Source organism: Thunnus thynnus, chromosome 16 (assembly GCF_963924715.1).
Source record: "Thunnus thynnus chromosome 16, fThuThy2.1, whole genome shotgun sequence".
NCBI classification, from domain to species: domain Eukaryota; kingdom Metazoa; phylum Chordata; class Actinopteri; order Scombriformes; family Scombridae; genus Thunnus; species Thunnus thynnus.
The window spans coordinates 24,023,522-24,048,382 of NC_089532.1; the positions used below are offsets into that span (position 1 = coordinate 24,023,522).

Consider the following 24,861-nt stretch of genomic DNA (forward strand, 5'->3'; position numbering starts at 1 on the left):
CGTTACCAGGCAATGATTTAATGTAGGCACTCCAAAACAGGAACAGTGGCTGGAAATTGTCCAAGACATTTTCGTTATGGAAAAGTTGACATACCTTTTGAGAGTCATTTAAAAAGACCTGGAAAAAACATTTATGATTCATGATATTCATGATATTTATGATCATATGATTCATGAGACATGACACCACCTAAATGAATGCCTAATTAAGATATATTTGTATGAATACTGAAACATTTCCAGACAACTATTCATTGTTATTTTTATTTGTTTGTGTATCTTCTTGCATTATTTTTTTGTCTGACTTTGATGTTCTGTTCTATTTATATCTTTGTGAGATCTAAATAAAAAGTGGGAAACTTGTCACAAATATAAAGCTTCATTCTCATAAAGGGCTCATCTTTATAATTCAGAAAAAAAAACTGGGCACTGTAGTTTTAAGCAAACGTAGTTCAAACATGAGTAAACTGCATTTGTCGGGGACTATTTTCAGCAGCAGAAGAATACAAATTTGCTGTTCTAGTGAGTATTTACAGAAGCAGAATGGTGTATGTAATTGTGTGGCTCATTAATGTGTTTAAAGTTTCTGGATAAGACTGGAGATTTATGGCATACATGAACAAGAAATATCAGGATTTGGATACACAACAATATTTAATTGTTAGTTGCTGATGATAAGAACAATATATAGCATTGATGGCTGTTCCTTTAATTTAGCCTTTTAAAAAAATCAATCAATCTTGAACTTGTCTTGTAACTTTCTTTTTAAATGTGTATCTGTATGTAAAGTATTCTCAGTTCCCATTATGTGTGAAATGTGCTCTGCAACTGAATTTGCCTTGCCTTTATTATTGATTAATTGATTGATTATTTACTCATATCGTATTATTGTATTCAAATTGAGTCCAACAAACTTTAAAGGTTGTTATTTTGTTGGACATTATGTACTCCCATGCTTCTACACTCTCACAGATTTTTTGACTCTGCTGCATCACGTCAAAGTAGATCTATAGAAGGAAAATAGATGTTTTACCTCTGTGTTATTGGAATTCTCGTAGTAGATTCCTTGAACTAAATCACCGATGGCACTGGAGATCAATTCAACAACCTGTAAGACAGAAAAAGACAAAAAAACATCAGACCTTTGGGCTAAAATATAAATCTTCAAGCATTAACAGGCCTCAGAGTTACATATTTAGACACGTACCACTACTGAGAAAAAAAGACAACTATTTTACTCATAAGTCTACAAACCTATGGGATGGAAACAGGTTGAAGGGTTGCTGATCATCTTTTAAGCCAAAGACTACAGATCTGATCCGCACAACAATCAACATGTCCCGCTGAAGTGTCCTTGGGCTTGGGCACTGAACCGATAACCCTCTTCCTCATTATAATCTCTCTGAATAACAGCATCGATTAATCCTAAAATGTAGATGTAAATGAGGTAGATCAAAACTGACATGCCACTCGCTTCAACCGTGACATTTGTAATTAAAAACCACAATTTGCCCTGATTGAAGCACCAGCAAACAGCACTCTCATCTGAGCAGCTGGTTTGGTGAATAAATCGGAGGCAAGATGTGTTGGTACTGAGGGGTTGGAACCAGGTGAACTGCTGCAAACTCAGCTGCTCATTAATAGGCTGTTGGGAAGCTCCTGTTGATTTCATAAAGCAGATCCAGGCTCTGCTTGGTTCATTATACTTTGTATTTATAGCGACGTCCAGTTGAGACGCTTCAACAGAGCCAGATCAGGTGTCTGTCCGATTTCGAGGGGCTGAAATGGAGCTGAAAGGCAGATGGTGAGACGAAATAAGACGGTGTCCAGAGAGCAGAGGGGTTAACAAGGTTTTGGAGCAATGATCGGACACTGGGGTTGCACATTTCCTCCAATCCACAAGTTCTTGACGATTTATTTCACTTTGTGTGCCTGGGTGTGGCCTATTAGTATATTAATCTATTGATATTTAGAGTATTCATACATTTTTAAATGTCTGCAGAGGGGACACAATAAGAGAGGTAAGGGCAAAAAAGAAATTGAGTTTCAAGCTGTTAGGGATGATGGTAACTAACCAGGCCACAATCTCTGTGCAGTACTGCTTTTGGGAAACAGACATCAGAGAATATTTAACTTCCTACTTTAACAATAAAAACATTTAAGAGGAGTGACAAGTTAAAAAAAAACTAAAAATATGTCACATAGTCTGTTGTGGTAAAGCATTGTGGAGGCCTGAGTTTTGTTTGTTTAAGACTGCAGTTGCCCGTTTCCTCTTACAGGGGGCATGCATGACTACATTTTAGCTTCCAGAAACACTACCAGCCCCTTATCAACCTCCAGATGAGAGGCTGCATCTTTTCAGGCGATTATCTGATGAATGAGTAAAAATCTTAAGTCGATCTCTGCATCCTTCATTCACAGCCACAGCACAGCATGGACAGAGAACTCGATGCCACGCCTGTACAGTTCAGATGAATGAGGTTAAATTTAGAGCTCCTTCAGCTCATCCCAGACATCCTTGGTTCATCAGAAAAGTCTGGTGACGCTGGCTGCTCCGTCAGCCTCGCAGTGCCCTTTGGGTAACTGAATCCACTGGGGGAAAATATTCAGGAAACCAGAGCTTCGCCCACAGACCTGGAAGGACAATGTGCCTACAGTATTACCAGATGTGGTGTCTCTGCCTGCCTTGGGAAGTGGGGGCCAGTGGGGGTCTTTTTTTGGAAAGTATCAGATAAGCTCTCCCTCTGCCTCCCCCTTACTCCATTCCAAAATCCAGCCAGATCGTGTTTTGCCGACAGGTCTGCGAGGGGGAAGAAACCGGAGCTCCATGGCGAGATTACTTTACAGTTTATACAAGTAGCGGCATAGGTTTCCTCTCAAGGCCACGACACACAATCTCCATCGCTCTCACTGCCTTAAAAGAACAAAAAAAAGGCTGGTTTATGAGAAAAACTTCCAAAGCTCCAAGTATTACTCATCTGTCACCCTGTGTAATAAAACAATGTGGTACAGTGACCACACACACGCTGCAAGAAAAGGAAGACAATTCACTGTTTAGGAGACTATGACAGTTTTTAATACCAGAGTCGAACTCCACTCAGTTTAAGACACTTTGACGCTGTTGCAAGGCTATAAATATCAGATAATTAGCAGATTTTAATGAGAGAAAGTTAAATCTTATACAGCCTTTACTGTATTTGCCTCGGGGTAAGTTTAAAACTGCAACAATATATTTGTGTTCGTCTTTTTTCAGCTAAAGGAGCTGAACCAGTTTGGATGCAGTTTTTAACCCACAAGTAGACAACTCTAAGCAGAGTGCAGTGTTTGCAGCGACTCTCCATTTCTATTCCTAGTTACAGTATGTATCACATCTCTGATGCTTCATGGTATTTAAATGGGCCAGTAATAGTGGGTTTATCTTCCATTTCTGCAGCCAGACACAAAGTTTGCAAATGTCATGTGGATCTGTACAGAAATACTTGAACTGTATGAATATCACACCTCCTTTAATCATCCGCCTCATTGCCTTATGAACAATGTTTCCAAAAAGTCTCTGCAAATCCACCAAAACACCCATTGAAATCCTTTAGAGTAAGACAGAATAGAACTTTATTGTGCCATCAGGGGATGAAATGTGTCTTCATCTCACCAGTAAACACAGTCACCAGTAAAAATGTAAAAAAGAGAAAGAAAACAAAATATAAACAGTAACATGACAATAGAAACAACGAATGCAACACAAAGCCTGTGTGCAAACGTTGATTTCCTGAAATTTCCTGGCATGGGGATATGCTGGCACTGTTTGTCTGTTATATTGACCGCACTTATAAAAAAGAATCCCATACATATAATTTGTTCACTAGAGGTGTTCTGTAGTGTTGTCCATAAGGTATTAACTCAAGTTCAGAGTGGACGGGATGCAGCTGTATTATACAGAACATCCAGTGATTTTTGTTGGTGACCTACAATTTCCCCTAATCAACTTATTTTTGTTTGCCACACTTCTTTGCTCTCTATCAGGCTGATTAACACGTCTTCCAGAAAATTCTGACCAACTTCCAAACCCCTTAATTTTCTAATGAGAAATAATCTGACTGGCTTTCTTGTATATGGCATCAAAATAGTCTGTGAAATTCAGTTTGTTGTTGTATTAGATGGCAGTGATCACACCACATCACACTGTCTTCATCAGCAGATGTTGCTTTCTCAGTTGTCATAGAAGTGTAGCTTGCCATGAAAAGTCCATACTGGCTTAAAAGCTGAGGTTGACAGTTAATTCTATCAGCTGATGAAGGCGGTAGATGCAGTCAAAAGCTCAAGAGCAAGTAATTGGACCTTGAGTTGAGATATGGTATGGGTTTTAGTGTAGCATGATCACGATTCTCAAGATTTCTCAAGATTCTGTTTCTGAAGAATTGAATTAAAGTGAAATGTGACTCACAAATGGGAGGTTAAGGTTATGATTTTGCTAAACCTAAAATCCAACCAGGTCAAAACTTTGGTAAAAACTAATCCCTTTCTTGTAACTTAAGCTAGGCATGATGGACTCATCAGTGCTGCTCACCATAATAAAATTTCCCTTGTGTTCATACCACTGAAACACACATGAAAAACAGCTGAATATGAGCATAGGTCCATTCTGTGGTTTGCCCTTGGTTCATTTTGTTTTGCTAACCTTTTTAAACATGAGTAACTGCTGGCTATCAGATGTCCTTATTACCCTTAAAAACTTCCACTTTGGGGCCCTTTCCTGCGGTTGCTTCAGATTTCACGCTCCTAATGAACAGCATCGCAGGTTTGTTAGGAGGGAAAAAAAAAAGCGAGGCTAATAGTTTCATGTGCCGCTGTGCAATCATTTGGTGCCACCTGAGTTTGAGTGGCATTGTTCTCATCTTGAAAATGAGCCAAACTAAAGGAACAGATGCTCCCAAACTTGATTAAATGGATGCCAAGTTGCTTGACGTGAATGTACAGTTAATGAAATTAGATCATCATTAGCAAAAGTCATCAGCAGATCTGCCTTCGTTTCATTCTCAGTGTTTTTTTTCCATCTTCCAGGGAAACAATAGTATCAGTTCCATTACTGTAATTTGTAGCTTGGCCACAGTGTGACAATTATCTCTCATCATACTGATGCAGTGACAAATCCTAATGAAAGCCAATTAGCACAGTAAAGGAAATGCCACACCTTTAGAATTATCTTTCATTCATAAAGGAAATACAGATTTTTTTAGACCCTCTGCAATGTTTCCTACAGCAGAAGCACCATGGATACCGCTTCCGTCATATTTTTGGTAGGGCATCATTTGGCCGCCGTACAACAGGCATAAACCCAGACTGTGTGTGCTGAATACGAAGCGGCAGGGAAGGTGATAAGGGCTGGTCCGGCTGATGGCACATGGGGAGGGGAGACGGTTATTTTGATCCCCTCAGGCGACCGCATTCTGACAGAACAGCGTGGTGACAGAATCTGTCAGCGAGGGGTTACCAGGCTACGTAGCAGATATGATCTGTGGTGCACTTAGAAGACCACCACCACACATACGTCCAAAACTGAAAACTCAATAAGAGGGATTCCCATGGTGTACGTTATCAATGGGGTCTCCTGACCGCATTGTCCAATATACAAAACAGGCTGTAGGTCATCAAATATCTCAGCTTTTATCTAACTGACTGAGGGAGGATGCACAGAGAGACGTTTACTGTATGACAGAAGCAGTGATGTGTTTGAACATACTAAAGAGAAACTAGATAGTATTAGCAGTCACGTTAATCATGGCTGAACAGACCACCACCTACAGAAACTCTGGCTACCACAGCATGACATCCAATAAAAAGACCTCACAGCTCTGGCCACACCATCGATTCCCAATCTTCCTGACTTGTGATCTTAGCCAAGCAATGTCTTCTTGTGACCCCTCGTCAAAGGCTGCATATGTCTGTGTCTGGCTCAACAAAAGACAGATTTTCTCCTCTCAGACCATTTCATTTAATACTTTTAAGAGGTCTCAGGAGGTAAAACTCTGCAGTATTTCCCAAAAAAGTCAGAATAATACAAATCATTTTGTGCAGCTGAAGTGTATTTTCATCTTTTATCTTTCTCATCTTGTTATAGCCTGATAATCAGACTGAATTACCATTTTGTTTCATATCATTCATTCATATTATTTATCTGCAGTTGACACAGAAGCTGTGGTAGCGGTTGCTGGGAGAAGTTAACATTAATCACAGTAGGGCTGCAACTGACGATTATTTTAAAACCCAAGATGTAACCTAAAATGTCTTTTTTTGTCCCAACCTGCAGTCTACAACCCAAAATATATTCAGTTTCCTATCAAAGAAGACTAAAGAAACCAAAAAATATTCAAATTTAAGAATTTGGGGGTTTTTTTATTAAAAAAAATGACTCGAGTCAATTAATCGATTATCAACATAGTTGGCGATTAAATTTCTGTTGATCGACTAATCGATTAATTGACTTTTCTTGGCAGCTCTAAATCAAAGAAATGTGTTGATTTTAGAGTTATTTCTGTAAGTCTGCTTGTAACAACCTGCACAGCTGTGTCAATGTCATCCAGACTATGTCACAACTATCCTGCTGCTGTTTTCCATGGATGTAGCTACGTAGCTCGCAAGCTATGTAAGAAAACGATGTCCTACATTCTTCATACTTTTGAACCAGGCTAATCTTGTTAAAAGAATGATTCAACATTTTGAGAGTTGCTTGCTGAGAGTTAGATGAGAAGAACAAAAAACACTCCAATATCTCTGTTAAATATTAGGCTACAGCCAAAACATCACACCGATGCAAACTCAGCACCAGTGATTCAGACAAAATAAAAAACATGAGGATATTACAGATTACAATATTAATGTTGTTTTGCTAAAGGGATTAATAGTAGGTTGAACTGCAGGTATTCTGCTCTGGATAAAAGAAGTAAAATACGTCTAAAATCAATAATACATCATAAATTTCATGAACAGTGGGAACCCTGCAAGATATTATGATTGCAAGTGGGAGATGTCAGAGTTTGGATGTGGTGTGAGCGAGAGAAAAGATGTAGTGATGAAGACTGACACTGATATGTGGAGCTGCAAGGGCCGCTGGGAGTGCCTATTAAGACAGCAGTGTTTCTCATTAATATCACTGATGTCAGGTCAGATATTTCTCAGGGGTACAGTTTGTTACTGACAGACAGACAGAGTACCTTAGTATTATTCAACTCAGCCAGTCCGGTACAAGCATTCGCTAGCAGGAAGTCCCCGCTTAGGACAGCCATCTTATTCCCAAACTGCATATCCTTCAGCGGGCCGTCTGAAACCGTCCACTCCTTCAGATTGACGATCCCACGATGCACAAGGAACGCCGTGTGGATCAGCTCTGTGATTTCTGCCAAGTTCCGCTGGCTATGAAATAGGAGAGCAAAACATTAAAAGGATAAATTTAAAAATCACAGCTTTTTTGTCGACAGCTTTTAAGAAAAGCATTTGAAAGCTTTTCATTGTCTTCATGCTTTCTCAAGTTTGAAAACTTATTCACAGCGTCACATACAGGTGTCCTGAGCACAAAAGAATCAGTCAAAACAAAGAATTTGTGGGGTTTTATTTCATCTATCTCACAAAAAGGAAAACATCTATTTAGTCAATAAAACTGCAATATTCAGAAGCTGGAGTCTTGTTTATAATATACAACCCGTTTCCAAACAAAGACTGTTGGGATCATCACACTTCATTCAAAGGTGATCTGAAACATTTACTGACGAGACAACTTAAAAGAAGGAATTACTGTGTATTTTTTAAGAAAACAAAAACCCATAGATTTCTCTACAACTACAATTTGGTTTAAAAGACAAACATCAGTGTACTCAAGGGCATAAACCAGCAGATATGTCTGACATCTTGCTGCACAGCGTGTCAGGGGTTGTGTTAAAAAAAGAAATTAAACTTATCATTAGCAAATAACAGCCATTCTTGATTATGAGAGAAAAGACATAAAAGTGGTCTTTGAATAGAGCCTTTCAGCGCAGCCTTAGGGAGGATATAATCAAATGTTGATTCAGTCATTGGTGGGGGATAATTAGGCCCCTCTCCATATGGAAGGAGCTCGCCACGCTGCGACAGGAGGGATCCATCCAGACAGGGTTGGGTGCGCTGATAGCCACTTACGACCTTCTTTCAGTCGCTGTGAGAACCTGATGAGCCAGTCATCTGCTCTGCGCTCAAGCCCCTTCCTATACACACACACACACACACGTCTTGTAGCCAGGTAATTGCCGTGTTCAACGTTGGTGTCGAAAAAGATGTGATTAAAATTCAATAATGTCATCTATTTCGCCTCTCAATCACACCCATTGTCTGGTTGGTTTCTCTGCGCGGTGACGCAGAGCAACAACACAGTCGCCCGAATGAGAGTTAATAAGTTCAGGGTTTAAATAAGAGGAAATTAACAGATTGACAGTCAAGGTGCCTTGGAGTGATGGCTACGCTCGACAGGTTTCAAGAGGAGAGATCATTGTTACAACAAGAGGAACACGACAAAGAGATGAGACTCATTTTGGGTTGTAAAGATAAATAACATTTTAAAATTTTATCCGAGTTCCAAGGTCAGCCTTACGGGGACTGTTTCCTTGATTAGCCAAAAAACAACAATAATGCTTTTGGCTTCACATGAAGATGCGACTGTGACAATCCGTCAAAGTGCAAAACAATTACTGCAAGTCTGATTAGTCAGACGGGAGCTTTTCTCTCACAGCTACTATGTTATATCTAATAAAAGTCAAATACAGCTTATCTCATTCAGCACATTGACAATGCGATGAAAGCGGCTCTTTCAATGCACACATGCATGTTTAGACTCACAGATATAGCTGCTTATATACACTAGATAGAGTTAGACGAATGTAGAATTTCTGGGAGGGAATTTAAAGGCCCTGAAAACCTATTTTCTCAATCTGCTTCTTAGTATGAATGATGGGGTCCAACATGAACACATCTGCCAAAGTCAGTGGTTTGAGTTGGGTGGGGCTCTGTTGGAAAAAGGTGATGTCACGTATTCCCTTGCACCAGTCAGAATTGTTTGAATCAGAATTGGACAGTCATTTGTTGATGCTGCCAAGAGTTTTTGAGCTGTAAACAGATACTAAATAATAGGACATCAAATCAATTGAGGAAAATGTTTATGGATAAAATAACCAGACAAAAATGTCCTTTTTAGCTAATTACTGAATAAAATGATTGACAACCAAGGTACTTTATCACATTGATGCAGAATCCAATATCCAAAATGATGAAATCCAATATTTAGAGAAGGGTTGCAACCAATAATTATTTTCATTATCAATTAATCTGCTGGTTACTTTCTTTTAACTGATTGATTAATTGTTTCTATAAAATGTCAGAAAACAGGGAAAATGGCCATCACAATTTTTCTAAAGCGCAGGGTAACGTTCAAAGTGCTTGTTAGTCTGACCAACTGTCTGAAACCGAAAAATATAATTAATTTATTTTCACATAAGACAAAGAAAAGTAGAAAATCCTCACTTTCAAGAGGCTGGAACTTAAACGACAATTAATTGATTATCAAAATAGTTGATGATTAATTTCTGTTGATTGATCAATTGATAAACTGTTTCAGCTCTAATACAAAGTAACAAAGCAGCTGTACTGATAATTTGCAACATTGTACACAATGGCCTGATACACCAAAATATATTAAAGAGATACCTACTATGGTATAAATGGTATGGAAAATCTCTGATACTGGACAAATTGATATTGTCTCACCATCTATATCGTCATAATCCCATCTGTTTTGGAGGATGACTGGATAGATCAGAATTCAATTAGTTTTGCTTTCAGCAGACACTTGTATTGTCCCATTATGGCCATGATGGACCAGTAAAAGGGATTTCCACCCTGACAAGAATGAAATATGAGGAAACACACAACCCTTGGATCTACTTTGAATTTGTGTATTTAAAGTATTGAACAGTGGCACAAAGTTTCAGCCTCCAAAAATCCATATCTGTGGAACCCTGGTATATACATATCCCAAAGCTGTGCCTCCAATCTAGCAGTCCTGATCAGTAGCAGTGGAGCTTGGGGAGGAAAAAAGGGGGACAAGGGGGCCGGTGTATAAATAGCTTTGGTGCCCAGTTGCATAGCAACCGATGCCATCTTGCCGAGGTGTAACGCCCCTCACCACGCCCCTTGTCCTGACTGTTCTGTTCCATTTTCCTCCCTCCGCAGTCTGCCTCGCCATCAAATACAGCCTTGCAGATCTGAGTGCGTCCCTGTGTGTGATTTAAAGAGGTGGCCTGTCCATCAGACGGGCAGTGTGATGTGTTCGGTGGTATGGCTTTCATTTTTCACAAGAAATTAAGAGGTGTGGTGGGTACAAGTTGGACTATCTGTGAGTGTCTATCTATCTATCTATCTATCTATCTATCCATCTATCTATCTATCTATCCATCTATCTATCCATCTATCTATCTATCTATCATTGTGGTGCTTTGGTGAATCATAAGTGTCAGGCAGCAGAGTGGGAAATGTTTTACAAATGCTGCCTGTCAGGAGGGAGGAGACCATCCCCCGGAGGTTTCAATCACCCTCCAAACCCGCCCCACCCCAACTCCCTCCATCCTTCCATCTCGCCATCAGCAGAGGTGCTAATGAGCCCCGGAGTGGTGGGGGGAGTACTGTGGGTGGGAGAGAGAGAGGGAGCAAGATAGTGCAAATGAGGTGATCAAGTCATGCTGTGTGTGTGTGTGTGTGTGTGTGTGTGTGTGTGTGTGTGTGTGTGTGTGTGTGTGTTTGGTTTTGGACTATCCATCACACACGAGTGAGGGAATGCATGTTGGATTCAGTGATCCAGTGTCACACAGTGATGCGAGCGCCAGGTCATGACATGAGGTGAGTGTGTAATAACTCGTCCTATAGTGAGACCAAACCTGCCGATATGGCTCGGCTTCACGGGCTAAACGCGACCGGACTCAAGCGCTTCCATGACGCCTGGTTTATTCCAATTAGTTCTAATATTAGGATGTTTCTGCACAGACACGACTCTACTACACACATGTGCCTTGTGCCAGCTTGCAGTAAGAAAGAAGCCTTTCAGACACACAGTGCAGAACCACGCCAAACACAGCAGTCACTTCTGGAAACCACTTGGCACACACCCACACCCTGTTCTGAGCTGCATGCTGGTAGCTGACGTGTGTAAAAAAGCCAGAAAAGACCTGAGGGTGCTACCTGAAACATTTTAACAGCAGCAAAGTGATACCACATTTGGCACTTGTCATTTAAACATGTATAAATAAATCAACAAATGTTGTAATTTAACATCTATTCCAGAAATTTCAGGAAGTCATTTCTACCAATTTATACTTTAACAAGTCTACAGCCACACTAGCCGCTCTGTGTGGCTGTAATGCTCATTGAAGAGAATAAAAAAAATTTAGATACAAAATTTGTTTTTGGATTTCATCTCTTTAGCAGTCATTGTGAAGTAAATTTGGCAGAGGGTGGTGTCAAAATAAAAAAATAATTACACACAAGTAACTGCAAATAATGGCAAACGCTTTGCTGCCAACAAGAAACTGTTCGGGTCATGTACTTCTACTGTTGAATGAGTATTCAAAGATATACCCTTTTTTAATTCTCAAAATACAGTTGTCGGTTTCTAATAGTGAATCCTTATATATTTCAATTTTATTCTCACTTTACATGAGATATTAACATGTTTTTATTGTTCAGTGATCAATCATCATTATATTCAGTATATCAGTTTAACATGATAACATTTGCTAATTAGCACTATACACAAAGTACAGCTGAGGCTGATGGGAATTACTTAGTTATGCAGGTATTTGGTCATAAACCAAAAATTAAAATAATGGCCTGATGACAACGCTACATGAAAAGTCAGGGGATCACCAAAGTTATTAAGGCTCATCCTCTGGGGACAATGAATATCTGCATTAAATTTCATGACAATCCATCCATGAAAAGTAAGAGGTTTACCAAAATCTTTAGGATTAATCTTCTGGGGATCATGAATGTCTGCACAAAATTTCATGGCAATTGATCTAATAGTTGTTGAGATATTTAAGTCTGTATCAAAGGTGTTGACCAATTGACAAACATTGCTATCCCTAGAGCCACTAGCATGGCTACAAATATACAGTTAGAACCACAAAAAGTCCAATAGTTGTTTGCATTGAGATTGTCTTGTCCAAGGTGGTGTCCTGACAGGCAGAACAACTGTAACATAACATTATAACTACAATTATGATACACTAGGAAATACAAACTTACTGTAAATACTATGCACATCAAAAATTGCAATTCTTACATATTCATATTCAATTAATACATATACCATATTTGTAAAGCCCCAACAAGAATAATACTGTTGATTCATTTTAGCTTCTACTGCTAACAAGTATTGAGAGATGCTCTTATACATGCAAACAGCTGATTGTATGTTGCTGAATGAAAGTAGCTTTGTGTCCCATATGGTAATTCTGTCATGAATCTGACTGTTGAGTTTGAATTAAAAATAAAGTTTGTTGGCCATAAGTGCACTTTCCAGTCTAATACATGGTACATTATCTAACTTTTGGCAAATTAAATGCACGGCAGTGACGGCGGCCAAGAAAGGAGCTACTGAAACGACTTTTTGAATTAGCTACAATCTAAATAAAACCAAATAAAATAAAAATCCTCCCACCTTGTAACTGTGGCTGTATTGCCCCCACATTCCATCATATTCACAAAATGATGTAGTGCTTCATTTACAGGAACTGATATGGACTATAACCACACAGGACAAGATAGAATTACCTGACACAAGGATTTTATTTCACTATTTATTCTTCAGCTACCATCTAACAAGGACAAAAGGTATTGCCTTTCTTGGTCGGCTTGCCATGCACATTTATGGTTCTGAAATACAATGTTACGCATGTTTACTGCCCACATCAGTTTTCTTCCAAACAGTACATAGATGAGAATAGAAATATGTGGAAGGTAGACGGATTGTCAGCTATGCTCTGGTTACAGATGGCATTGAAAGAAAAAGCTTTGGATTTGAATAAGCAATATGGTTTTAATGCATTCGAGCGAAGAAGTTGCTTAGTGGAAACTACCTGTGGTATGATATTCCTGATACGACACTAACTGTGATTAAGGTTGGAAGACACCATTAAGCATTCAAGAAGACCCTCAAGGGTATAATGTCTTTTATATAATGATTTGCCAATTAGCTCCCTAGCAACCACATGAGTAATAGCAACAAATTACATTTTTCACACTTAGCCGTGCTATAGGGAATCGCCGGCATGGGAGGGAGATTTAGTGCATGCTGCTAATGTTGATACTCGCACCCTCTTGAGTTGTAAAGTCAAACAAGCAGAGGTATTCAGGAAGTGTGACAGTTGTCAAGAGGTGTGACATCAACACACCAAAACAAAAGCCAGATGAAGAGTTTATCATTTTAGATTATTAGACTTCAGATTGATCTAACTACTGATGAGTAAAGCTTTAGTTCAATTACAGAATCTGTAGTCCCTCATTTGCTTTGCTGTGACTCACGGTAGTGTAAACCAATGCAGATAGTTTGTAGATGGATAGTTGGTTGATTGGTTTACCTGGGGTAGATGCCGCTGACCATGTCCTGAGCCAGTAGATCTGAGGCTGCGTGGCTCGGCCCTGCAGCTTTCGACAGGAGCAGGACGACCAGTCCCCTCATCTGAAGGTTGTTCTTGCTGTCATAGACAAAGCCTCTGCAGGGAAACATTACAGTATATTAAAAATACAGTTAGAAATTCATCAAAATATTGTAGTTTATTAAATTGTATACTCAACTGTATTTTTGTTATTGCATCTTACTTAACTGTAACTAATAATGACACATGGTACAACCAATATGAATTTGAAGCTATGAAGACTGAGTAGTAGAATGTAGCTCTGCACCTAATAATCATTTTCATTACTGATTAATGTGTCAATTATTTCTCAATTAATCAACTAATTATTCAGTCTATAAAATTTAAGAACATTTTTAAAAATGGCCATCACAATTTCCTAGAGCCTCAGGTGGAGTCTTTAAAGTTGTACTTTTTTTTCCTTCCAACAACCCCAAACCCAAAGATATTCAAATTACCACGATGTACAACAGAAAAAAGAATTATGAAAAAGAGTATTTTCATTTGAGAAGCTGGCTCCAGTAAATGTTTGGCATTTGTGCTTGATAAATGTCTTAAATTATTATTCAGTTATCAAAATTGTTGAATATTTTCTGCTGATCTACTAATGGATTAACTGACTAATTGCTCTCATACTAGTGGAGTGATTTTCTAGTGAAATCCAACCTGGAGATACTTGATGTGAAATGCAGTGTAAAGGCAGGTAGATGCTATTTGTTTGCTATCTGTTTATATTAAATTTTAACAAAGTACATGTATTGTTTGTCTGTATCACTCTTCCTTGCTCATTTGTGAAAGGAATATCTAAAGGAAAAAAAGCTAACTAAAACCTTATGAACACAGGTAAATTTAAACGAATATTGACCAATATATCAACGCTTTACTTGTGGGCTACAAATACACCTACACTAGACACACAGCATGTGTATTATACACCAGTTTTCAAATCATGATCTGGACATAAAATAACACAGAAAGAATTTCGACCGAAAGATGCCACGCAAACTGATGAGTTGAATTGCTGAAGTGAGAATTTATCATGAAAGATGGAAAATAAATTACTTATAATTGATCAATTTGGCTGCAGGACTATATTTTTTCTTTTGTGTGGGGGGTGGGGGGGGGGGTGGAAAGGTGGTGGAGGGGTGTACTCCCATCCACTGGCCAACAACCTTCTGACACATTCCCAGAAAGGCATACACACCCACAGAGCCTAGTGGTAGCTGCAGCGTGGTGGGCAGATTAAATATCTTTTTACTCTGTCTGGGGAGCGGTTAGACAGAGCACCTCTAATCCTGTCCCTATGGGAGCCCCTTGTGCCATGAATCACGCTCTCGTTAGGGGCTCCGAGGCAGACAAGCGGCCACGCCCCCTCCGCTCAATGCCCAGACATCGGCCTCAGCCCTCCAACCCCCCTCCCCCCCCCCCCACAACCCGAGACAGAGAGTGGATGTGAGAGATAGAGCATGAAGAGAGGGAGGGGATGGAGAGAGATGGAGGGAATAGAGGCCAGACAGAAATGAGAATGCGAGAAAAGACGACAGAAGGAATACATGAGTGATTCACAGTGTCGTGGTAATGGGAAAAAAAACCCACATGCCCTGAAGCTTTGTTCCTTCCCCCCAAAAAACCCAAACCTATCACACAAAACACCTCACACTGTTTTTCCAAAAAAATATACGATAAAGCTGACATTATATAGGGCTGTCTTTCATCATAGCTCTTGAGATTTATTTATGGTCACTCTAAATCTTTACTCAGTTGGAAAATAGGGACTAGCCTGGTGCACTGATGAACGCAGCAGCATGGCCCGCTGAACAGAAACAGCTACAGAGCGAAAATTATGAAGCTGCTCTCCTCTTGGGGAGTCCGGGTGAGCCACTGGCCTGAGGGTGGCAGATGATTAATATTTATGTCACTATCCACACCAGCATACATCAATCAATCACAACCGCCCTCCTGCAAAGGGGTGGGGTGAGGATGATGTGGAAAAAGAGAGATAGTAGGGATACAGAGGGTGCAGAAAGAGAGAAATGGGCTGCTGTCATTTTAAAGGGTTGTGAACAGGTCACCACGCCTTCTGCTCGGCAAAACTTCAGCTGCTGTGCGCAGGGGCTGGAATTAATGCATGCAAATGTGTGACCTCACATGTGTGGTGTCATATTGATCCCCTACCTACCTTTTTTCCAAAGTAATGAATGAAGGAATGTGCACAATATGCCTTTTCTTAAAGACTGAATTTATGCAATGCATCCGCCTCCCATGTGCAGCCAGATACCTTTATAGATTAGAATCACAATATGTTTAGAATATCGACCAACAGTTTAGTCCAGTTTCCTGGATTTGATTCTCACATTTCCAAAAAACTTGAAATACAGTCAGTAGCTCCTCCCTCGTGATGTGATCCTCTCCTTTGCAAAAATCCTGATAAAACATGAATTTTCTCATCAGCTACTTCCTATGAGTGATGGGATCCTACATGAACACATGACTCTCTGCCACAGTTAGAGCAGTTTTAGTTATTTCACTTGAGAGAGTTTTGCATTTGTGTTTTTCTTCACTCTCCTCTCACTGGTTTGACGCAGGTGGGGCTCAGTTTGAAAAATGTGATGACGCGTACTTCCATGCACCAATCGGTGAAAATTAAAAACTATTTGTCTTGCCAAATGATAAATAATAAGTACCTATTTTGACACTTAAGTGCATTTATTTTATAGATCCTAAGTAAGCTAACGGTTAGTTAAAAGTTACAGCAAGAGGAGTTTCCCATAGACGAGACCGGCAAAGCGTCATTAAGTGCCAAGTGCCAAGGCCACACCCCCTTTTGGGGGAAAGAATTGCACCTTCAAATAATGGAGAAACAGCAATATGCCGAGGTTGTAAAACAAATAAACACACAAATCCAGATCTCCAGTTCCCCATCCCTCCTGGAAAAGAAAGGGATCCAAAAAGGATAGTTTGATGGCTTTAAGCAATCCAGAGACAAGATGATGAGGGGAAGCTATGGGACCCAGTGTCATCCCATGTATATGTGTGTGGGAAACACTTCATAACTGGTAATGTCACTCTTTAATAACTTACAAAGTAACATAATTAGTCTCTACTAGTTAAGACCTAGTAGTAAACTTTAATAGTTATGTCAGTGACGGCCACTGTGTCGGGTCATTGATCCACTTGGACGGATGGAGGCTGAAGGGGCATGATGGCTGACCAATCAACCTGAATTTGTTAAGGTATCATGATCAGGTAAGGTAGCAAAATAATTACCAGACATGTCTATAAAACAAAGGCTTGTTTATCACAAAATGAATGCATACAAACTTGTCAAAATTCACAGCTAAACACACATTAAAATCTATGGGATCTGAGGTTTTCTTTCCACCAAAAAGGGGCGTGGCCATGATGTTTTGCGAAGTACCCGTATGTGCCAGTCTGATCTATTGGAATGCTAACACTGAAATTATTGTATGGAAAAATGCTTTGTTTACTCCATTTCAATTCTAACAAATAAAAAAATTCTTAATAAGATATATCTATGTGACAGCATGATTGGCAGATTTACTGACACTGAAACCAGTGTCATACATTTTACAAGAAATAGGAAGAGTCATTAATACACTGATTCTATTCTTTTGAGTTATCTGAAATTTTGTAAAGATTTCAAGGAATATTTAGGGGATACAGGTTACAGTATACAGCCAAGGAATAAAGACATGGTTGCTTATTTTGATTATAATACCTCCTTCCCGAATAATATGATTTATTTGATTATATTTTTTCACACAATTTCACATACACAAGTCAACATTTTCAAAATCTCCCCCAAAGTTTTGTTTGAATGATCAGATTACAAAGATACATTTAAAGCAGGGCCTATAAATAGGTAAAGAGTGTCTAAAGCATGGAAATAATGTTTCAAAACATCACATGAAGTCTCCGTACCACCTCATTAATGTATTATTTTTTATATTTATTTATTTTATTTGTCATGTCTTGACAGAGTGGAGGGGTTGTTCGCCTTTGTTGCCAAGCCACTGTCAATCAAATCTGATCAAACCAAACTCACAGTCCTGATGCTTTAACATTGACTGTTGCCAATTTCATCAGAAAATTGAATTTACAGAGAGGGGCTTTACATGGAAAAGTTGACACTGAAACACAGAGACACAATGTTTTTGGGACATATGTCAAGGCTGCACATTGACACAATTACTTTTGTCATATCTTGACACAGTTTAGTGTTGCAAGTGCTTTTGTCTCCTCAGAAAACAGTTCATAACAAGGTCTGGCCTTATGTAAAGCACTTATTTAGTCTTTACTCTTTCTTCCATTCTGTACCCTTGGTGCTAAAGCCTTCCAATTGATTTCTAAATCATCATTCATTCATGTCCACACTATAGGCACCCCATTTAAATAGTCTTTATAGTCACCAAATTTATCAAAATATTAAAGTGCAAGATTGTTTTTAAAAAAAAAAAGAGAAAATAATAGAAAGCAGTAAGGGAATTCTAGTCTAAGTCAAACTCTCAAGGACTGTCCTTAAAGCAAGTAAAGTTTCTTCTCCTGGGCCGCAGTTCCCTCGCTGTAACTCCAGACTTTGGGGCAAAGTTAGCTGAGCTGCAGTTTTTGAGAATGAAAGGAAAGGAAAAACCGAAACCCAACTCCACGAGGGTCTGCCTGTCTGCTATTGTGGATATTTTTATCTGCCGCGCGTCTAAGGCGGAGACACAGTGGGAAATACGAACCAGCCAACCCAAGCTGACAGTGAGGAGTCAGACTGTCAAGAGGTCTGCTCCCCCCCCTCCACCTGCCCCCGCCCCTTGCTACAACACCCAAATGGATTGTCATATCAGATTTAGGTGTATAGGTTATTACACCCTTGGGCTACAGTTTCCAACACACCCGTCTGCATGGCGGGATTGAGTTCGAGGACTCTCTCTTCTCGTTCTCTTTCCTTGGTTCTCTAAGTCCCTGATTTCTTTTGATAAAACATAAGCTCTGGCAACTCCTACGAAACAGGTGATGAGATAACAGCTGGAAAATACAACCTATTCTAGCTCCACCTTCTTCAATATACAATAGTAGCTCTGCAGTTGCATCACAAACCAGTAACATTTGAGAACTGGCTTTGAGCAAATACAGGATATATAAATACATATTTATATTAATTAGTTGTTTGGTCTATAAAACGTCAGAAAATGGTGAATAAAGTTGATTACTGTTTTCCAAAGCCCAAGATGACATCCTCAAATGTACGGTTTTGTCCCTACCAACAGTCCACAATCCAAAGATATTCAGCTTCTTGTCACTGAAGACTAAAGAGTCCAGAAAATATTGATGTTTGAGAAACTGGCACCAAAGAAAAACTTTTTTTTCTTAAAAAAACTACAAATCGATTAATCGACCAATCATTGCAGCTCTAAATGCAGTTATTACCAATTTCAGAGAAAACAAAAGGATTTACAATTCAAAAGGGGAAGGGTTGTAAAAGTATTTTAGAGTTGTATTTACATAATTTTAGCAGTAGCAAAGGTTGGAACAACCTGTCATGCCTCTCTGGTCAATCTATCTTGGAATCTTTCTCTGAAATTAAGCATTCATACAAGAAAGCTTTGTTTTTGCCTCTCAAACAGATTTTTATTCAAGTTGCACTTATAGGAACTGGTTGCTCCAGCTGTTCGAAAGTTGAAACTTAGCGTAGTAAGGTAAGAGTTGCTAAATGGAGATTTACGCATCACTAAATTAAAGCCAGTTGCAGCACACAAACTAGTTCTCACATAGTGATAAGTTATTACTAAATATTTACATCTACCAACTGCCAGGTGGAACTGTTGCGTTAGCTTGCTGACAAAGCTAACATTAGCTCGCTAATATTTAACTCGTTTAGACTGAAGAGTAAAAGAGTAAAATATGGAATATGGTCAACATAACTGACTTGACACTTTATATTTCACAGAAAAAAAACACAATATTCCTTAAATTACAAACCTTTATGCCAATAACATTAAATGACCAAATAACGTTGTTAGCTTAGCATAATGGGATATTTCCCTCTCACTGTAAATGTGAATACTATTAATTATAAAACACATATATTCCTCCAGGTATGCAGACATAAATGAAAAAAAGTCAAACCTACATTCACAAAAGGCTTACAGTCAAGTTTATTATATCTTTCGACAATTTAAACTGTTATTTTTGGAATTTATATTACAGTTCGTGATACAGTGACTTCATGTTCACAATTGGTTGCTTCCTATTGGTCAATAGTACAGTTGTTTCCTAGCAATTGATTTACACATTACTAAAGTGTTTATTAGCAAAGACATTCCTTTTAGGTTTTAATGGTGCAACCAGATTTAGTAAATCACTAGTTTGAAAATAGCTAGTAGTTACTAAGAACTTAGGGAGGACTTTACACATAAACTTTTTGATGGATTTATGAACAGCTGGTGCAACACAGTCCAGATTCTGCACAAAAATGCTCATGAATGTTCCCCAAATTGCCTTGAAATTTCAGCATTAGGCTGGGTAGTAGTGCCCCTGAAAACTACAAAGTCTCGCTGTCAATGTTATCAGTTTTACTTTGTTGCTGTCTGGATGGAGTCTCATGGCTTCCAAAAAACGCATGTTGCTCCGTGATACGTTTCTTGGCACTTGCTGTTTGTCAGCTTGATGTTTACTGAAGAGGCTACAGCTGATGTCATGGGACGTGTTCCTTCCTCTCTTTACAGCAGGTCACAATGTGTATCGAATTGTAATTTATTTTTTCTGTTTTTAAGCATTGGCTGCATCAGTATGTGAAAGGAGCAATCTCAACACATGTACCGTCAGTACTGCTTTTCTTCTGTATTCTGGTATTTTATGTATCCACTTTAAAGTAAAGCCCCTAAATGCTTTCAAATCCCTCGATTCCATACTGAAGTAACTGCATCTATCCAAACTGAAAAGTCTGTCAAGTGCTTCAACAGTCTAGTAGAGAGAGAACAAATCAAAGTCTTGGTAACAACATTATTTGATTAATGTTACAAGGATAGATGGCAGCAGGACATTTATAGTTTGTTTTCATGAACTCAGTGGCACTAATGCCTCAACTCCATTATATTGCAGGTGCCGTCTAAGAGGGCCATTATGTGATAATAAATTTTGCAGAAATGAGAGTGTTCAAGAATACGGTTGCACATGTAAACTATCATGTTTGTGATTCTTGTATGGAGCTGTGAGCAAACAGGTCAGAATTTGAGATATCTATTTTCTATAAGTTTGAGTTTTAAGTCTTCTGGGTTTCAGTCTGACTTTTACTCTGTTAACATAATGAAAACCTCATTCCATCTGTACAAAAGTCCTCCTGAACACTCCAAATCAAACCTGGAGCATAATGAGACTCATAATTAGATGGTAGTGGTAATATATATCGTATTCTGATAGCAACTGCTGTTGCTTGACTGAAAAAAACCTTTATTGATTGCTACCAATTGCTGTTTACCCTGATGGCAACAGAGTGATGAAATGAGATACTAAGAATGCATCTTCATGTGCGCTCAAGTGCAGCTGTGTTTGTGTCTCATAAGACACCAACATAAACACACTAATGTTTTCCAAAGTCTGCCTTATACTCATTTTTGAGTAAATCAGTGGCTTATCTGTGACTCGAATGTTATAATCAGTGCAACTCTCAAATGTAAACGTGATGATTATGTGAGAGGCACAAAGTAGAGACAGGATTAATAATGATGAACAGTGTACTCATGAACTTTGAATCTTTAGTAGTATGTGCTGTTTCTTTTATTTGTCCTTGTCTTGTGGCGCTGTAGTTTTTAACCTTACACAAAATTTACCTCCAGGCCTGGGAATCTTCAAGGACGGGTTCACAATATTTCAAGTCTGTCTTAAAACAACAGGCAGGCACCCAAATCAACACTGAAACATGTTTCTCTTGCTGTAATCAGTCCTCCTGTTCATACTGACCATTAGAAGATCCCTTCATAATGCATTTACAATGTAAGTGATGTGGGACAAAATCCACAGTCCTCCTTCTGTGCAAAAATGTCTTTAAAAGTTTATCTGAAGCTAATGTGAAGCTTCAGCTGTCGAAATGAGAAGTAGATATCTTTCAACATTACAGTCTTTTTAGTGCCAAAGTCCCTCTTTTTGTTACTATACTGCTACTGTACTCAACAGGGAAACACTGTCCAAGGAAACATAAAGAGGGAATTTGATGCTAAAAAGACTGTAAATGTGGCAGATATCCCTTGATATGACTAACTCAGACTGCTGAAGCCTCATATGAACTTCAGGTCAACTTTTAAATGCATTTTTGCAATAAATGACTGTGTGGACACACTGTGGATTTTGTCACTTACATTGAAAGGACATTTGAAGGGGATCTTTTAATAGTCAGTATGAGCAGGAGGAATGATTACTATTTCAGTGTTCATATGGACACCTGACTGTTGTTTTAAGACAGACTGTAACTGGAGGTTTGGTTTGGAGGAGAGGAAGGTGTGTTACCTGGCAGTGTTGAGTAAAGGGTGCTGAGTCCCGACCAGCTTCCTGACGTGCATGGCCACATTGCTGAGCTCGTCGCTGAGCAGGCAGCGGAGGCTCATGAAGGACGTTGGATAACCGACGATCTTCTCTGCGTCTGACACCACTTTGCTCCAGTTTGAAGGTCCTGAGCTGGAGAACAGACTCAGCGTCCTCTGTCCTCGGCTGGACAATCGCGACAGTGTAGCTGCAAACATTTCTCTCTCTCTCTGACTGTAATGTTTTTTCTGGTTTGACACAGCTGCCTAAAGCCTCCCGCAGGCACGTGGCATCATCTTTTTCAACTATGTCTCCAGTTTGATCATATCATACTATCACACTGTTACTGTGAGAATATGCTCTCATAATACATCCATGTTTACAACACACGACCTGACAATGCGAGCTGCCATCTTTGTACACGTCATACGTTACGTGCTTAAACGTAACGACGGCTGTTGCCAGATTCCGACACGCCCCCCCAACTCCTCCCCCTCCCAACCGCCTCCTCATTGTAGAGCAGGCAGCTTTGAATTGTCTTGTTTTTTCATAAAGGTTTCACGATTCGCAAGCATGAAATTAGAAAATTAGACTAAGTCATTTATAGTTTAAACATTTTTTAAATGGTTTATCTCCTCCTCCACTATGTGACTTTGTGCACACTCGCTCAGTAAATTCTCCAGAATATCCTCTATACAAGATTGTGCCATACCATCTCGTCGCACTGCATTTGGACAGTCAGCTTTCTCTGTGAAAGCCACAACTCAGTTGAATGTCCTGCCTGATGACATGAAGAGCTACAGTTCCATCAGTACGTTCAAAACTAAATTAAAAAATCTGCTAAAAACTATTCAGCTCTGTAACCACTTACTCTAAATTTCATCTCATGGTCTTCTCATGAACACAGATAATCTTGCTTTTAATTTGACAAGTTTACATTATTAATTTCTAGTTGACATTATTGGTGTATGTGATGTGCTATTGTGTGTAGTTTGTATTTGTATGTATAATGTGTCCTGTGTGTTTTTTGCTTTGTACTGTTTGTTATTGTGCTGTTATATGTTTTAATTGTAAGGGACTGCAGATGAAAATTAGCTGTAAGCTAACTCTGGTGCAGTACATCAAATGTTAACATTTATGTTTAAAACTGTACATTGTCCCAATAAATACAATACAACTCACACACACACACACACACACACACATATACACTGAGGTTTCCCTCAATATTAATAACATAGAGCACACAACATAAAGAAAATAATAATAATAATAGTAATAATAATAATATTTAATAATAATAGGTGAGATGAAAAAGCCTTCCTGAATAAATAGACTTAAATAGATCAAAAAAGAGCATAATACTTAATGAAAACAATTGCTCACTGAGTAGAAGTGCTTTGAGATAACAGTCTTGAATTTTCCAGGGTTATATTGAGAATGTTGATCTTGAGATTGTGTTGAAAATCATTCCATGTGTTTGGATGCACAAAAACTAAAGGCAGATCTATCAAGCATCTCATCAAATATAAGCTTCAACAGTTGGTTCACACCTGTTCACTACTTAGTACAATGTGATTGTGGAAGAAGTGAGCATACCATTTATTAATCATCAGTCATGGAAGCAGAATATTCACTCACCTACACCTACTAGGTGCTATCCACAGGTGACACCCCAGTCTAGTAGCATACCACCTTTAGCTTCCTCAAATTTCTAATATAAGTTCAGTCAGGGAGACATCTTTGAAATGTTATTTAACCATATAATTCTCTCAGTAAAATAGGCTACTGATATAAACAAGAATTCATTTTCTGAATATGTTCCTTGAAAAGGAATGTTGGGTGGCAGTATAGCTTTATATAGATTTGGGTTACTTTGACTTGAAAACCAAAATATAACTTAAAATGTAATAACATTCCATAGACGTGCAATAGAGGAGGGTACACCCACCTAAATTACCAATTAAATGGTCCTATTTATAGGTTAAGGATTATGACTTTAACTGTTAGATTATAACTAAGTTAAATGATAAAGTCATAGAGCCAATATGCTGTAAATTAACGTGATTGAATTTTGCAATGATGGTTGTTTTCTTTGCGTATATGCCCAGCTGTACATCATAGTTAACTTCTTTTTATTAATTACTGGCTACAACCATACTGCACAAACATGTGCTTTATCAGTAAAATGTCAGTTTACCTTCAGAGCTGGCTGCCCAGGAGGAAGCAGATTGAAAAAGAGGTTATACCTAACAGCGGTGTTACCCAGCATCTATGATTAAGTAATATCTTGTTCCATCTGCTTTCCATTTGCTGTGGATGTTATTATTTTCACATTTGCAAGGCGACTGAATGAGGGCAGCACTGATCTGAGATTTAATGTGTTAGTAATGTTTGATCATTAGAGAACATCACCTATGGTTTTCCTCAGTTATTGTAGGGTAGTCCCCCATTAATGTAATGGTAATGTTTATTCTGATGTCTTTCTTTTGCAGCTGCATGTTTCACATTAAATCAGATTACTGTTAAACAAGAACATGTACTTAGTGAGGGTTTGTGTGGTAACACTTCTCTTAGTTCTGTCCTAAAACTATCATGTGTTTCTATTATGACAAATGCCAGATACTAA

At 38.8% G+C, this 24,861-nt stretch overlaps 1 protein-coding gene across 1 annotated transcript in view; it reads right to left on the reverse strand.

The window, feature by feature from the left end:
- The window catches only part of pdss2 (prenyl (decaprenyl) diphosphate synthase, subunit 2), a 33,042-nt gene extending 10,372 nt beyond the window's left edge, over nucleotides 1–22,670 (reverse strand). The window contains exons 1-4 of the mRNA XM_067613908.1: nucleotides 22,218–22,670; nucleotides 13,650–13,784; nucleotides 7,209–7,407; nucleotides 1,034–1,108 (exon numbers count right to left, since the gene is read on the reverse strand). Of these exons, the coding sequence (XP_067470009.1) occupies nucleotides 1,034–1,108; nucleotides 7,209–7,407; nucleotides 13,650–13,784; nucleotides 22,218–22,450 (642 nt within the window). The 5' untranslated portion in view covers nucleotides 22,451–22,670. The remainder of the gene's footprint in view (nucleotides 1–1,033; nucleotides 1,109–7,208; nucleotides 7,408–13,649; nucleotides 13,785–22,217) is intronic.
- Nucleotides 22,671–24,861: the final 2,191 nt, after the last annotated feature.